This window comes from Odontesthes bonariensis, chromosome 7 (assembly GCF_027942865.1).
Source record: "Odontesthes bonariensis isolate fOdoBon6 chromosome 7, fOdoBon6.hap1, whole genome shotgun sequence".
NCBI lineage: Eukaryota > Metazoa > Chordata > Actinopteri > Atheriniformes > Atherinopsidae > Odontesthes > Odontesthes bonariensis.
The window spans coordinates 36,021,472-36,034,209 of NC_134512.1; the positions used below are offsets into that span (position 1 = coordinate 36,021,472).

General features: G+C 39.3%; 1 protein-coding gene across 2 annotated transcripts in view; it reads left to right on the top strand.

Moving 5' to 3' along the window:
* The window catches only part of necab2 (N-terminal EF-hand calcium binding protein 2), a 173,414-nt gene that overhangs the window by 112,123 nt on the left and 48,553 nt on the right, over positions 1 to 12,738 (top strand). The window contains exon 9 of one of the 2 annotated variants that reach the window (XM_075470704.1): positions 8,253 to 8,309. The exons of the other annotated variant lie outside the window; for it this stretch is intronic. Coding sequence (XP_075326819.1) covers positions 8,253 to 8,309 — 57 coding nt within the window. The remainder of the gene's footprint in view (positions 1 to 8,252; positions 8,310 to 12,738) is intronic. 2 annotated transcript variants of the gene reach the window in all.

Here is a 12,738-nt window from a genome sequence, read left to right on the forward strand (position 1 = left end):
TGTCCTTCAATCAAAGATCCACTAGCTTGCATGGAATTAAGTGGCCAGGTCACTGTTTGTCAAAGGGAAATAACTTTAAGTTAGAACATTTGTCTAAATCTTTTTTTATCGCTTCTTTTTTCTTTAAGTTATTCAAAGTTTAACACCATTAGCAGATGCAGTAGGAGAGAACAGTCACTTCTCTTTCTTTGAGTTCCCCTCAGACTGGAAGCTGAGACAAACAATAAGTTTGGGTTTTTTTTAAGGTTTTTTTACACAAACATGACTCCAGCTGGAAGCTGCTGTTGCTCCACAACTGGAGGACGTGTTGATGGCAGCCTCTGTTGACACTTTCTTGGCTTAATGTGATAATGAGTTTTTATTTTGCCCCGAAGCTAGTTAGAGGAAGTTGTGAGGCTGAAACAGTTTGTTAGCAGAATTATTTAGAGTTACGGATATGGACTCCGATCCTTCCACCTCTCTCACAGAATCTGAACAATTAGTTTCTTAGAACAGACCTTAGATGAACTACCAAACACACGAGGCAGCACAGCACTAAGACTACTTTCTTTATGTTTTCACTAGGGCTGGGCGAGTTTACTCGTTAATTATTTAATGTCAGTAAATATTTTATTGTGCATTAACGCAGGTTTTATTTTTTTATCTATTTATTTTTTTAAATAAAAACATTTTTACAAAAAAATATTTGGGGGGGCTTTTGTGCCTTTAATGGATAGGAAAGTTCAGAGAGACAGGAAGCAGGGGGCAGAGAGAGGGGGAACGACACGCAGCACAGGGCCGACCGATGCGGGACTCGAACCGGGGCCAGCTGCAGCGAGGACTATAACCTCTGTACATGGGGCGCCTGCTCAACCCACTACGCCACAGACCACCCCTGTTTTATTATTTATTTTATTTTTGTAAAAGTCTGTTGCTCACAGGCTTTTATTTTGTAAAAGTCTGCTGCTCACAGGCTTTTATTTTGTAAAAGTCTGTTGCTCACAGGCTTTTATTTTGTAAAAGTCTGTTGCTCACAGGCTTTTATTTTGTAAAAGTCTGTTGCTCACAGGCTTTTATTTTGTAAAAGTCTGCTGCTGTCTGCTGTGGAACAGGAAAAGAAAGTAATCGGCGGATCCACCAAACATGGAGAAGGGTACGGAACTTTTACTCGGCCATTTCCATTTCAAAGTTCTTCCAGACGGCGGAGTCGACAGAACCAAAGTCATCTGTAAACTCTGCCAAGTTGAATTGTCTTCTCAGCGTAGTAGTTCCAGTCTAAAATATCACTTAAAGGCAAAACACACAACTGATAGCAGCAAGTCATTCAAGGAAACAGACAGTGGAGCGAGGCTTCTACATAAAAACTACAGAAAGATGCTGATGTTAAAAGTGTGTTTGCACAACAAATGTTATGGCACTTTCATTCATATGGCAGCACATTTAAAATAAAACTAAATGCTAAAAGCTATACACTACTTTTGGATTCATTTTTGGATTCTGCGTACAAATGCGATTAATCGTGATTAATCAGGGAAATCGTGTGATTAATTAGATTAAACATTTTAATCGTTGCCCAGCCCTAGTTTTTACTGTTCTAAATGTGACAGGACTCCATACATCGTAACACTGATGGAAGCTCAACAAAACTGTTCTCTGACACCCTTTTCATCAGATTTTCACTCCTTTCTTATGAAGACTTTATCAAACTGCCTTTGATGTCGCTGGGGGGGGGGGGTTGCTTCCTACGGGTTTTGGTGCTCTGAACGATGACCAGAGGTTGCTTTTTGCTTTCTCCTCTCTTTCAGCTGAACTGGCTGCCTGACAATTAGACACACACACACCCACAGTGACAGGAAAAGCAACACGTTTTAACTGAGCTAAAGCCAATAAATTATCTCTGTTTTTCAGTCTGAACTGTGTGAAAGTCCAGAACCCTGAGAAAACTACCAGAAACTTATCTAATGGTCTTCATCCCTGGCTGTGAAACTTAATCTAAAGATTAATGCCAATTAAATCATTATTGTCTTGGAAAAACAAGATTTTGGGGCAGAAAAAAATATGTTTAATTAAACCAACATTGTAAAGTCGTAGATTAAAGGTTGCCCTTTCTAAAAATTTCTGATTTCAGTTTGTGTGCTGACGTGGAAACGCACACACCTGCTACAAGCTAATACACATTCTTTGGTTGTTTAGCACTTTAAAGGGGTAGTTCGCTTCTTTTAACATGAAGCTGTATGACATCCCATAATAGCAACATCATTTCTGAACATCTTCTTACCCCCTGCTGCGTCCTGTGAGCAGAGTTCCAGCCTCGTTTTGGTGTTGATGAAGGTAGCCCGGCTAGTTGGCTGGGGTTTAAAAAATAAAGCGTTTTGCTTCTCAGAACAATATGCGTTCAACAGAGTAATACATTTACATCACAAAATCGTTCTCCAGGAAAAAGTCTGACCTCACAATCGCTTGGTGCCATTTTCTCTCCCTTCATATCACTGCCGGACTACCTTCATCAACACCAAAACGAGGCTGGAACTCTGCTCACAGGACGCAGCAGGGGGTAAGAAGATGTTCATAAATGATGTTGCTGATATGGGATGTCATACAGCTTCATGTCAAAAGAGGCGAACTGTCCCTTTAAGTAAATAATGTTTCTAGCCTGTGTTTTAACTTAGCCAAAACAGTTCTGATTATCAAATCTAACTTTTGATGTTGATCTGATCTGAATCCAGGATCTTTTCTTGCCTCAGATGGTTCTGGATCCCAGAAAACGATCGAAACAACAAATCACCTCGTTGTAAACGCAAAGAGATCAAATGTTTTTAGGTGTGCAGATGAATCATTTGGCTCCATAACAGAGTGACTTCTCACCTTTTCCTCATTGAATAAAACCCAAATAAACACATACTGTACAAAAACGGTCGTACTTTTATCTGATTTAAAACCTTACAATGGTTTGACTGAAGTTTATTTAATTCAAATTAAATGACAGTTTAGAGATTTAAAAGAAGATTTAAGATTTAGGCGACCTCTACGTGTAGAATAAGAAACAAAGACTGATGGATGAGCCAGGCAGTAACCTCACAATGGGGCTATTTTTTGTTTAGAAATCAGACATTTTGTCACCATTTGCTCATCTGTAGAATATCTGCATAGCAACACAGTAAGCAGTGTGGTCTGATCTGGTCTGATCTGATCTGATCTGGTGGTAACCTGGACCGAGTCGGTGTAACCGATTCAACTGACTGTGTAAAAATCCACAACCTTCTCCTGTCAGAAGTTGTGTGTCATGAGTCTTATTCAAGTCACACAACAAACTTTTGACTCCATCTGTGTACTGAGTAAACAAGTCTGAGGGTTCTTTGCAGTAAAGAAAACCACAGGCAGTGAGACACGTCTTTCATGTGCTGATCAACCAGCAGCCCACACGGCCTCCGTGTCAGTCCAGCTGTGAGCGAACTGTCACCTTCAGCTTTGTGCACATCTGTATCTTAACACGTGCGTTGCCTGCCCGCTGGGCCGGGCCCCGTTTTCTTGACTTTCCGTGCAGCGTCTGGTAAAAGACGGTTACTCAAACTGTGCTTCTCGGTTACCGCGGCGACAGAAACCCGCAAACTGGTTATTAGACGGAGAGAGCGGGGGGGTGAAACCTGGAAATCCGTCTCTCGTCATCTTTGACTCTGTGATCAGCCAACCAGATGATGTTCAGACTTAATTGTGGTTTTGATTCTGTTACGTTCAATAGCTACACCTAAAATATTCCAATCCAATAATACTTAAAGGGATAGTTCGCCTCTTTTGACATGAAGCTGTATGACATCCCATATTAGCAATATCGTTTATGAACATTTTCTTACCCGCTGCTGCGTCCTGTGAGCAGAGTTCCAGCCTCGTTTTTGGCTCAATCTCAGGGCTGCACAGATTGTACGATTGACCTCTGTTTTGTGGTCTCAGTTTGGTTCTATTAGCTGAAAAATCCTCTAAAAAGGCATGATTTTAACAACAAGAAATCGAAATATTCTGATTATTTCAGATGTTGCATGCTGTCAGAAACCAAAAAGCTGTTTATTCTCAGGTATGACACAGATTAAATGTCAATTAAGACGAGATTATTATATTAAAGGGATAGTTCGCCTCTTTTGACATGAAGCTGTATGACATCCCATATCAGCAACATCATTTCTGAACGTCTTCTTACCCCCTGCTGCGTCCTGTGAGCAGAGTTCCAGCCTCGTTTTGGTGTTGATGAAGGTAGTCCGGCTAGTTGGCTGGGGTTTAAAAAATAAAGCCTTTTGCTTCTCAAAACAATATGCGTTCAACAGAGTAATACATTTGCATCACAAAATCGTTCTCCAGGCAAAAGTCAGACCTCACAATCGCTTGGCCCTATTTTCTCTCCCTTCGTATCACTGCCTGCTGCCGCCTGCCGACAGCCGCGCCTGTTAAGGTGTTTGCTGCTCGGTCTGCACTTCGGTCTGCACAGCAGGCAGTGATACGAAGGGAGGCAAAATTAGCGCCAAGCGATTGTGAGGTCTGACTTTAGCCTGTATGAACGATTTTGTGATGCAAATGTATTACTCTTTTGAAGTAATACCTTCATCAACACCAAAACGAGGCTGGAACTCTGCTCACAGGACGCAGCAGGGGGTAAGAAGATGTTCAGAAATGATGTTGCTATTATGGGATGTCATACAGCTTCATGTCAGAAGAGGCGAACTATCCCTTTAATATTGAATATCTAGAGAGGTTTCCCAGCAATGTCTTTGTCTGCAAACCTGTTCACCAGCATACTTACAGGAAGGAAGTAACCGTTTTCAGAGGCCAGTTTTCTTCGCAGAGGTGCTGCTGTATTTTTTTCTGCTTAAACTCTGCGGCTTCAGAGTTAGGAACAAGTTGATAAGCAAAAATTAAGTGTTTGGCCGTGAGGGACGAGGAGAAAGTTCCTCTTGTTCAGAAAAGCCCAGAGTTGTTAATGTTGGCCTCACAGCGATGAAGCTTTTGTTGAAGTTGTCGATTTTTTTTTTTTTATGGGCAAATGTCCAGAGAGCCGGGAGCTGAAATCAGAATCAGAATAACTTTATTAATCCCTTGCGGGAAATTCTTTTGTTGCAGTGCTCTTATTTACAGGAAAATGAAGATTAATAAGAATAAGATAGGGAAAAAAATAAAATAAAAATAAAATAAGAATAAAAATATCGATATGTACAAAAATAGAATAAACAATAAACAGTATTTACAATGCTACTCAGTAGCTAATTATTATTGTTATGACCGGGTTATTGCACATGGTGAAGTGATGTCAGAGACTGGAATTATACAGTTTGATGGCCACAGGCAGGAATGACTTCCTGTGGCACTCTGTGGTGCAGCGTGGTGCAATCAGTCTCTGGCTGAAGGTGCTTCTGTGGCTGACCAACACATTATGAAGAGGATGTGCAGGATTGTCCAGCATGGATTTGATCCTGGACAGCATCCTTCCGTCTGACACTGCTGTCAGAGAGTCCAGCTCCTCTCCGACAACGTGGCTGGCTTTGCGGATGAGTTTGTTCAGTCTGTTGGCTAGGGTTGCAAAGGAGCTTTATCTTATGAGACTGCTGAATTTATGTTTGGCTCATGTTGTTTCCATCTCAGTCTGTCAGAATTATATCGCACACATAGCAGCTTTCTTGTGCCAGGCCAGTTTACCAGTTATGAGATGCCATGTTGTATTTTGTGCCACAGACCCTGAATTCTAACGTCAGAATAGTGTTTTTTAGGCTCAAACTGCAGGATCAGCCTCTGAAATCACACCTCTACCCATTTCACATCATAACACAAAAGAAAAAACGTGTTTCCAATGAGTTTCCAGATTAAAACACATCTTTGATGTGAAAATAGTGATTTATAATACCCACTCTATAAAATAAACGCACTACTTATTTATCTGGAAGTGTTATAATTAGTTTACTTTGATAAACTGCATCAGATCCTACATTTGGCTGCATGTTTCAGTTCGACTGCCAGTGAGGTCCATCTTCTCTCGCCTTTTTTCTCTCTTCCTCTCTTCCCGTCACTGTTAGATTTGTCTGTTTTTAGACAAGCAAAACAAAAGCTAAGCAGGCAGGAGTAGTGAGAAAGCAAGTCCTTTAAAGATGGCTTAATATACCATCACATTCTCTTTAGTGGAGGGCCTTCAAGAGACGGATGCTAAAACAAAGTGTTTGAGACAGAAGGTGCTGCAGCAATGTACTTTAGTTCAGGAAATATATATATATTTGGAAGATTAATGCATGTAAACCTGTGCTGGAAGACTCCTATGAAATTATGATACTCAGACTCAAGCTGTGTTCAAAACCACATACTTCTCCTACTTCTCCCACTACTCATATTAACTTTTTGAGTTAGTAAGAGAGTTTGAGTAAGCAAGAAGTTCCCGGATGCATACTAGATTCTCTGAAATGTTGGGGATGCATCATGAGGTTACTACTCATACTCAAACTACCCAAGATGCAACGTAACGTGACGTCGCCGATCGTCATTTCCTGTCAAAACGGCAGTTTCAAGCTAGCAATAACGAGGGTAGGTTCACTTCCTGTTTTCAAAACAAAAGCACCAATTGTATCGTAATGGCTTTCCCTGTGATAAAAGGCAACGGGTATTTTATTTTGTGAAAATAACAGGAAGTGCGTTGCTCACTACGGCTAGCTTTAGTAGCACCGAATTCGTCTGAACAAAATTGTAAACAGCCAGTATTTTGTCAGGTTTTCAACACGTTGGGGATCTAAACGACTACTTTCTCTCCTGAAAATGTTTCAAATGTTGCTAAAGTTTACAGAGTTTAGAGCTTAAGGGAAATCAGCTTCAGGCCGGCTGATTTCGGCTCGGGCAGGAGCGAAATGCATTGTGGGTAAACGCTCTGCGTACTGTCTGATCGATCAGTATGGAAGTATGGAAGTATGTAGTATGCGGTTTCGAACTCAGCCCCAGTGTGATGGACTCTGACAGGCTTCCTGCAGCTGCTGTCGGCATACATTTGGCTGAGGCTGCGTAAAATCAAAGACTCCAAACGTTACATATGGACTGTTTGAGACCGACTCATTTAAAACCGTCTTGCACATTTGCATCTTTTAATCTGACATAGCTTGTTCTGTGTTGTTTGGCTTTTCTGTGGCCCCTTAATTAATGAGACATGAAGCATTAATAAGTAAATCAATTTGTCAAAGTTAAAGCATTCAAACATGGATCGCTTTTCCTTTAATGATCCTCGTTCAGTCAGGTGTGTGAAAGAGACAGAGAGCACCATGGTGCATGTAATATACACTGAAAAAAACAACTCATACGATTTACTTAAAAAAACATTTGTAAGTATTTGCACTCAAATGATTAAAGTAATATTTAATGCTGCAATATCAAGTAAATATTACTTACCATAAAACATAACAGTTTTGAAGATAACATTTACTTAATTACATCTAAGTTTTAAGTTATATTTATTTAAACAAATTAAGTAAAGTCTACTTGTTTTTCATAGGCAGGAACATCATTTTACTCAAAATCTTATATATCTGTAGTATTTGCTGTTATGAAGTAACTTAGTAGATTTTAACGATACACTTTCAGAGTAAAGTTTATGTAGTATTTCTAGGTTTATGTACATACAACTATTAAACATTTAAATTGTATGAGGAAACCTAAGTAAAACTTACTCTTCCCCCATAGTTCATGTATTACGTTAATAAAATGTTTAATTTTACTTTACAATCTCTAGTTTTTACTGAATCTTAAAAATACAAGGTAGAAATGATGACAATAGAGTTTACTTCACCAAAAAGTCACTTTTTTCAGGACGGTGCATGAATCTTTATAAAGGGCGCAAGGATTCTATTAACAAGATGAACAAAAGTACCTCCGGCTCTTTCTTTGAGCTCAGATTATGTGAGAAAACAGCTTTTCTGCAGCATCTAAATATCATGGAGGAGGAACATTTGAACAGCTGATCATATGTTAAATGAACCCAGCTGTGAGTGTCTGCCTGTTACTGCAGACGTTCACACTCTTGTTGTGTTGAAACGGCAGACACGACATGTTCAGCCGCAGCAGGTTCCCGTCTGACTGTCATGTATCCACGACTCTTTGATTCCTCCTTTTTCTGTTTCTGCTCTCAGCGTGTCCACTAACGCGTCTGGTTGTGAGTGACTAATGTGTGCTTGAAGCTGCCTTCTGTAACAGTTGCTGTCATGTCACTGGGCTTGTTGATTGACGTGTCGCTGCTCTTGTTGTTGTTGTGCTTCTATTCACAGACAGTCTCATTTGATCTGCACCAGAGGCTAACAGATACAGATGGCACCAGCAGCGCAGTAAGTAGAACAAACTGCTAAATGAATGAATGTTGTGCATTACGCTGCAGCACAGCCTCGGGTCCAGCATCACTTACTGCTGCCTCACAAAAGCCAAGAACTCCCACTGCAAAGAACCTGCTGCCTCCAGAAATGAGTTTGTGATGCAATTATGATGAGGCTGCCCGGTGGATGACCTGTTCCGTCCTTCAAAACTCCTGCTCTCAGTATCTGTGCCACAAATGGGATGTTTTCAAGTATTTCTTAGGAAATGCTTCCTATAATAATAACAACAATAATTCCTGTATTTTGTTTTGCTGTCAGGACATGAATGATTTATAGATGCTGAGTATTCTCTGGAGATAACAGTAGTCTCACATTGTGTTACAATGTGTAACACACAGAGAAAACAACTGGAATATCAGCAGAACGGGACAAACGCTCGTCTGTGATTCATATGAATCTTTGGATTGAACCATAAATCAAAAGTTTCTGTTAAAGAAGCTGAAACAAACAAAATGCGTGTGCCTGCAGTGAAATGATGATTAAAAAAAAGCTGCGTTATAGGCAATTAATACGTGGAAACAGCTTGAAATGTGGAGTCACTCAGTGGGGTCACATGGCACTGAAAGGATCGGACTATTGGCTAAATTACAATAAGACTGAGCTGAGCAAGGGTAATTATCCTTGGATATATGGCGGTGAATGAATCAAATCATTACAGCACAATTAATGTACAAAGCAAGAAATAATCAATTGCCAAAAAACATACAAGGAATGTTTAGTGATAGGGAGGAGGGATATAATCTGAGGGGAGACCTAAATTTAGAAAAATCAAAGGTCCTAACAAACATGAAAGGCATGTGCGTATCGAGCTGGGGGGCGACTCTGTGGAACAGTCTGGAGACGGAAATAAAACAAAGTGCAAATATAATTCTGTTTAAAAAAAGGTACAAAAAATATTTTTAAACAAGTACATGGAAGTATATGTTAAGTTTAAGTATAAGTATGTTAACGGAGGACGATGAGGGATAAATATATGAATAGAATAGGGTTAATTGTTATATTGTAATTTAATTAGTATATGGTATATATTTATTTATGGGGATAGTTATATATATATATATATATATATTAATATTTACATTTATATTTACAATGATATGTGTGTAGTATATATTTATGTTTGTGATTATATATTTATCCAGATATTTAGGAAGTGTATATATGGCATATATTTATATAGGTGTATTGTAGTTAGGATATTTGCAAACTGAAGAGTAGTTAAAAAGGGGTGGGAAACTAAAGAAGCATTGTATTTCTTCCATTCCTTTTTTTTTCAAACAATGTGTGGTGTTTTGTTATGTATTAGCACTTTATGTGATTGAATTATTATTATCATTATTATTATTTTTTTTATTTCTCTTTCTTTCTTTTGTATGTACAAATACTTGCATACATTTTCTTTTTTATACATGTTCGTACATGATTGTAGTATCATAAAACTTTCACGGAGACATCCATGATAAAAGGAACGTATAAGAACAAGCCACAAACAAACTATTTATAACTGAAATCTCACTCATCGCCCGTCAGACCCACAGATTTCTGTAACACCTTGAGAACTACAGTATAAACCGCTCGTTAAGCCTGTTAATGACCTAGATGAGGTTATTTTTGCTGTATTGTTGCCCAAAAGTGTTTGTGTGCTTTGTGTTTTAAAAACAATGATATAAGTGATTAATCGAGATTATTTAATTATAAAAGCAAAAGTCAGAATAATGTCTCTGGAGGTTGTGTAGATAAATGTTCCCACTATGTTGGAGGTCATGAAGGGGTCAGACAGGTAATGGACCTTTTATGGGCCTGAAACAGCCGCTTCCAGCTGTACTGTCGGATAATCTTGTTACTCTTACAATAAAAGTCCTAATACAAAGGAAGAGGAAACATGTTTATCAGGATCTCTTCGTGCACAAAGACAGAACATTTTATTTATTACTTTGTAAAAATGTCCATGAGAAACATGTGACGTTCTCTTCCTACGATCACCTGTTCTGTTAAATGATGTAATTTCTGCTTTAATAAGCATTTTTGGTCATGGAGACACTGGCTGTGTGCACATGCAGCACAATATTCAGACTATTTCTTTCACGACACAAAGCATTTCTCAGGTCTCTGATCACCCAAAACCGTGTTTTCTTTCTCCGAATGGCTGATCACCAGTTTACTTGTCATTGTCTCATTCAGAGTAAGGTCTTATTAATGTTGGAATATAGCTTTGCATGTAAACTTAGTGCCTGATATCTCTTTATCTCCTTGCTTTTCTTTGTCTTTTTCACTCAGCATTTATTTTTGGGTTTTAGTTTGATTCAGAATTTATCTGCTCAACGTTTAGCACCAAAACTACTTAGTTACTTTTAAAGCAACATTGACTTTTACGTCATGAGAAAAGTTGGAGTTAAGACGGTAAAACCAGAGAGATCAATTCGTTGAAGGAATCATTTAATACACACTTCTCACAGATAATCTCACACGGGGAAGTTCTTTCTCTTCACCAACACAAAGTGCACCCAGACGGGAGCGCTTGATTCTGCACCTGCACAAACTCGATCATTCTTAACCTAAAAATGACACGAAAGGACATTCTAAGTCACTGCTCAGTATCACATCCACCTTTCTTTTTTTTTTACTGAGTGCCTATTCTGTGCTAACTGCTGTGTATCATCTAATATGGGCTTTCGAATTTAATCATTTCAGTTCAATAATACTTCATTAATCCCTGAAGTGAAATTGTATTGCGGCAGAAGTAATTATCAAAGAGATGCTATTGTTATAGATGTGTTGCAGTGAGGAAGGTGTGGTAGAAATACACCATCTGTTGTTAACCAGCTCTGTGATCCTCCTCCTTTCCTGTTACCGCTCTGTCTGCAGTCTCTGTCTGCCCGGATAGTCTTAAAGCTGAGCAGAGAGCTGTTAAAGTTGTTGCCTTCCTGATATTCCTGCTCTGTCGTCATCGGGGGTCCAATTTTGTCCATTTTATCTGCCAGTGAGATAATCAAGGGAAGAAATGGTTTAAGCCTTTGCCTCCATTTTGTTCCCGCTCTGCATCCTAGACGTCTCCTCTTCAACTCATCTTGAATTTGGCGTTACTTGGACTTTTGAAAGCTCAGTTAGCTGCTGCAACAGGTTTATCAACCTTCCTGTTGCCATGGTTATCCATCATGAGAGACGTAAACATTTCCAGAGTTACCACCAGAAGTCCTTCCAGCAGCACAGCATCCAAACGAGCCAAATTTATTTCAGAAATCTGCGTTTTCATAAAAAAAAAACTTTGAAGTTGAGAAGGTGCAGAGGAAGGCACAGTTTGCCCAGAGCTGCTGCAGCCATTCTGTAATTATTATGTCTCAGAAACTTCTCAAAAATGCAATTTTACCTTGTATTAGCACATTCAAGTGGCAAATTAAAGTCCAGGGAGGCATTTATTAGGATGTCTCCGTCTGTATGGTAAGAAGAACCAGCACTGTCATCCCTGAAGTCATGAATTACTTACCCAGTAATTACTGAATTACTGGGGTGCACCAAGATACAGCCACCTATCCTACGTGGGACCATCCACACCTAACAGTTTGTAGCATTTGTTGGTCTCTGTAGTCAAATTCAAATTTATTTGTAGCACATTTCATGTACAAAACAGTTCAAAGTGCTTCACATAAAATAAAAGCATTGCAGCAGGGAGTGGAAGAAGCATTAAAAATACATAAAAGAATAAAAAGAGAAACAAATAAAATCATTAAATGAATTTAAAAACAAGCAACAGTCCAGATAAGTTCAAAGATATCGTGCAGATTTCGTGCATAGACACATGAGAAAAGAAATATTTTTAACCTGGATTTAAAAATGTCTACATTTGGTGAAAGTTTAATCTCCACTGGCAGTTTGTTCCACTTGTTTGCAGCATAACAGCTAAATGCTGCTTCTCCATGTTTAGTCTGGACTCTGGACTGGACCAGCTGACCTGAGTCCTTGGATCTCAGAGCTCTGCTGGCTTTATATTCTCTGAACAGATCACAGATGTAAACCATCAGCAGGCTTTTAAAATCTATTCTGTGACTGACTGGAAGCCAGAGTAAAGATTTTAGGTGCATTGCCGGCATGTTCGCTCTCATTTAAATTGGTCATTGTGTCTCTTTGTCTTGGAGATGGCTTGTGTTTTTAGCCGTGACATTTTGCAGACTGTTGGGGGCTATTGGCACCTGCCAGGTGGTCTAAATGTTTAGAACCTAATCAAGCAACGCTGCTACCCTTAGATAAGTCACGTGCACGCTCGTCTGATGTGTGCTTTCTCACCGTAAAACTCTTCCAAAAAAACACAATTAGACGTGTGTAGCTCCTTAAGTTTTTTGTGCATTTTACATCCGGCCAAGGTTAGAGATGAGATCTGCTTCGGTCT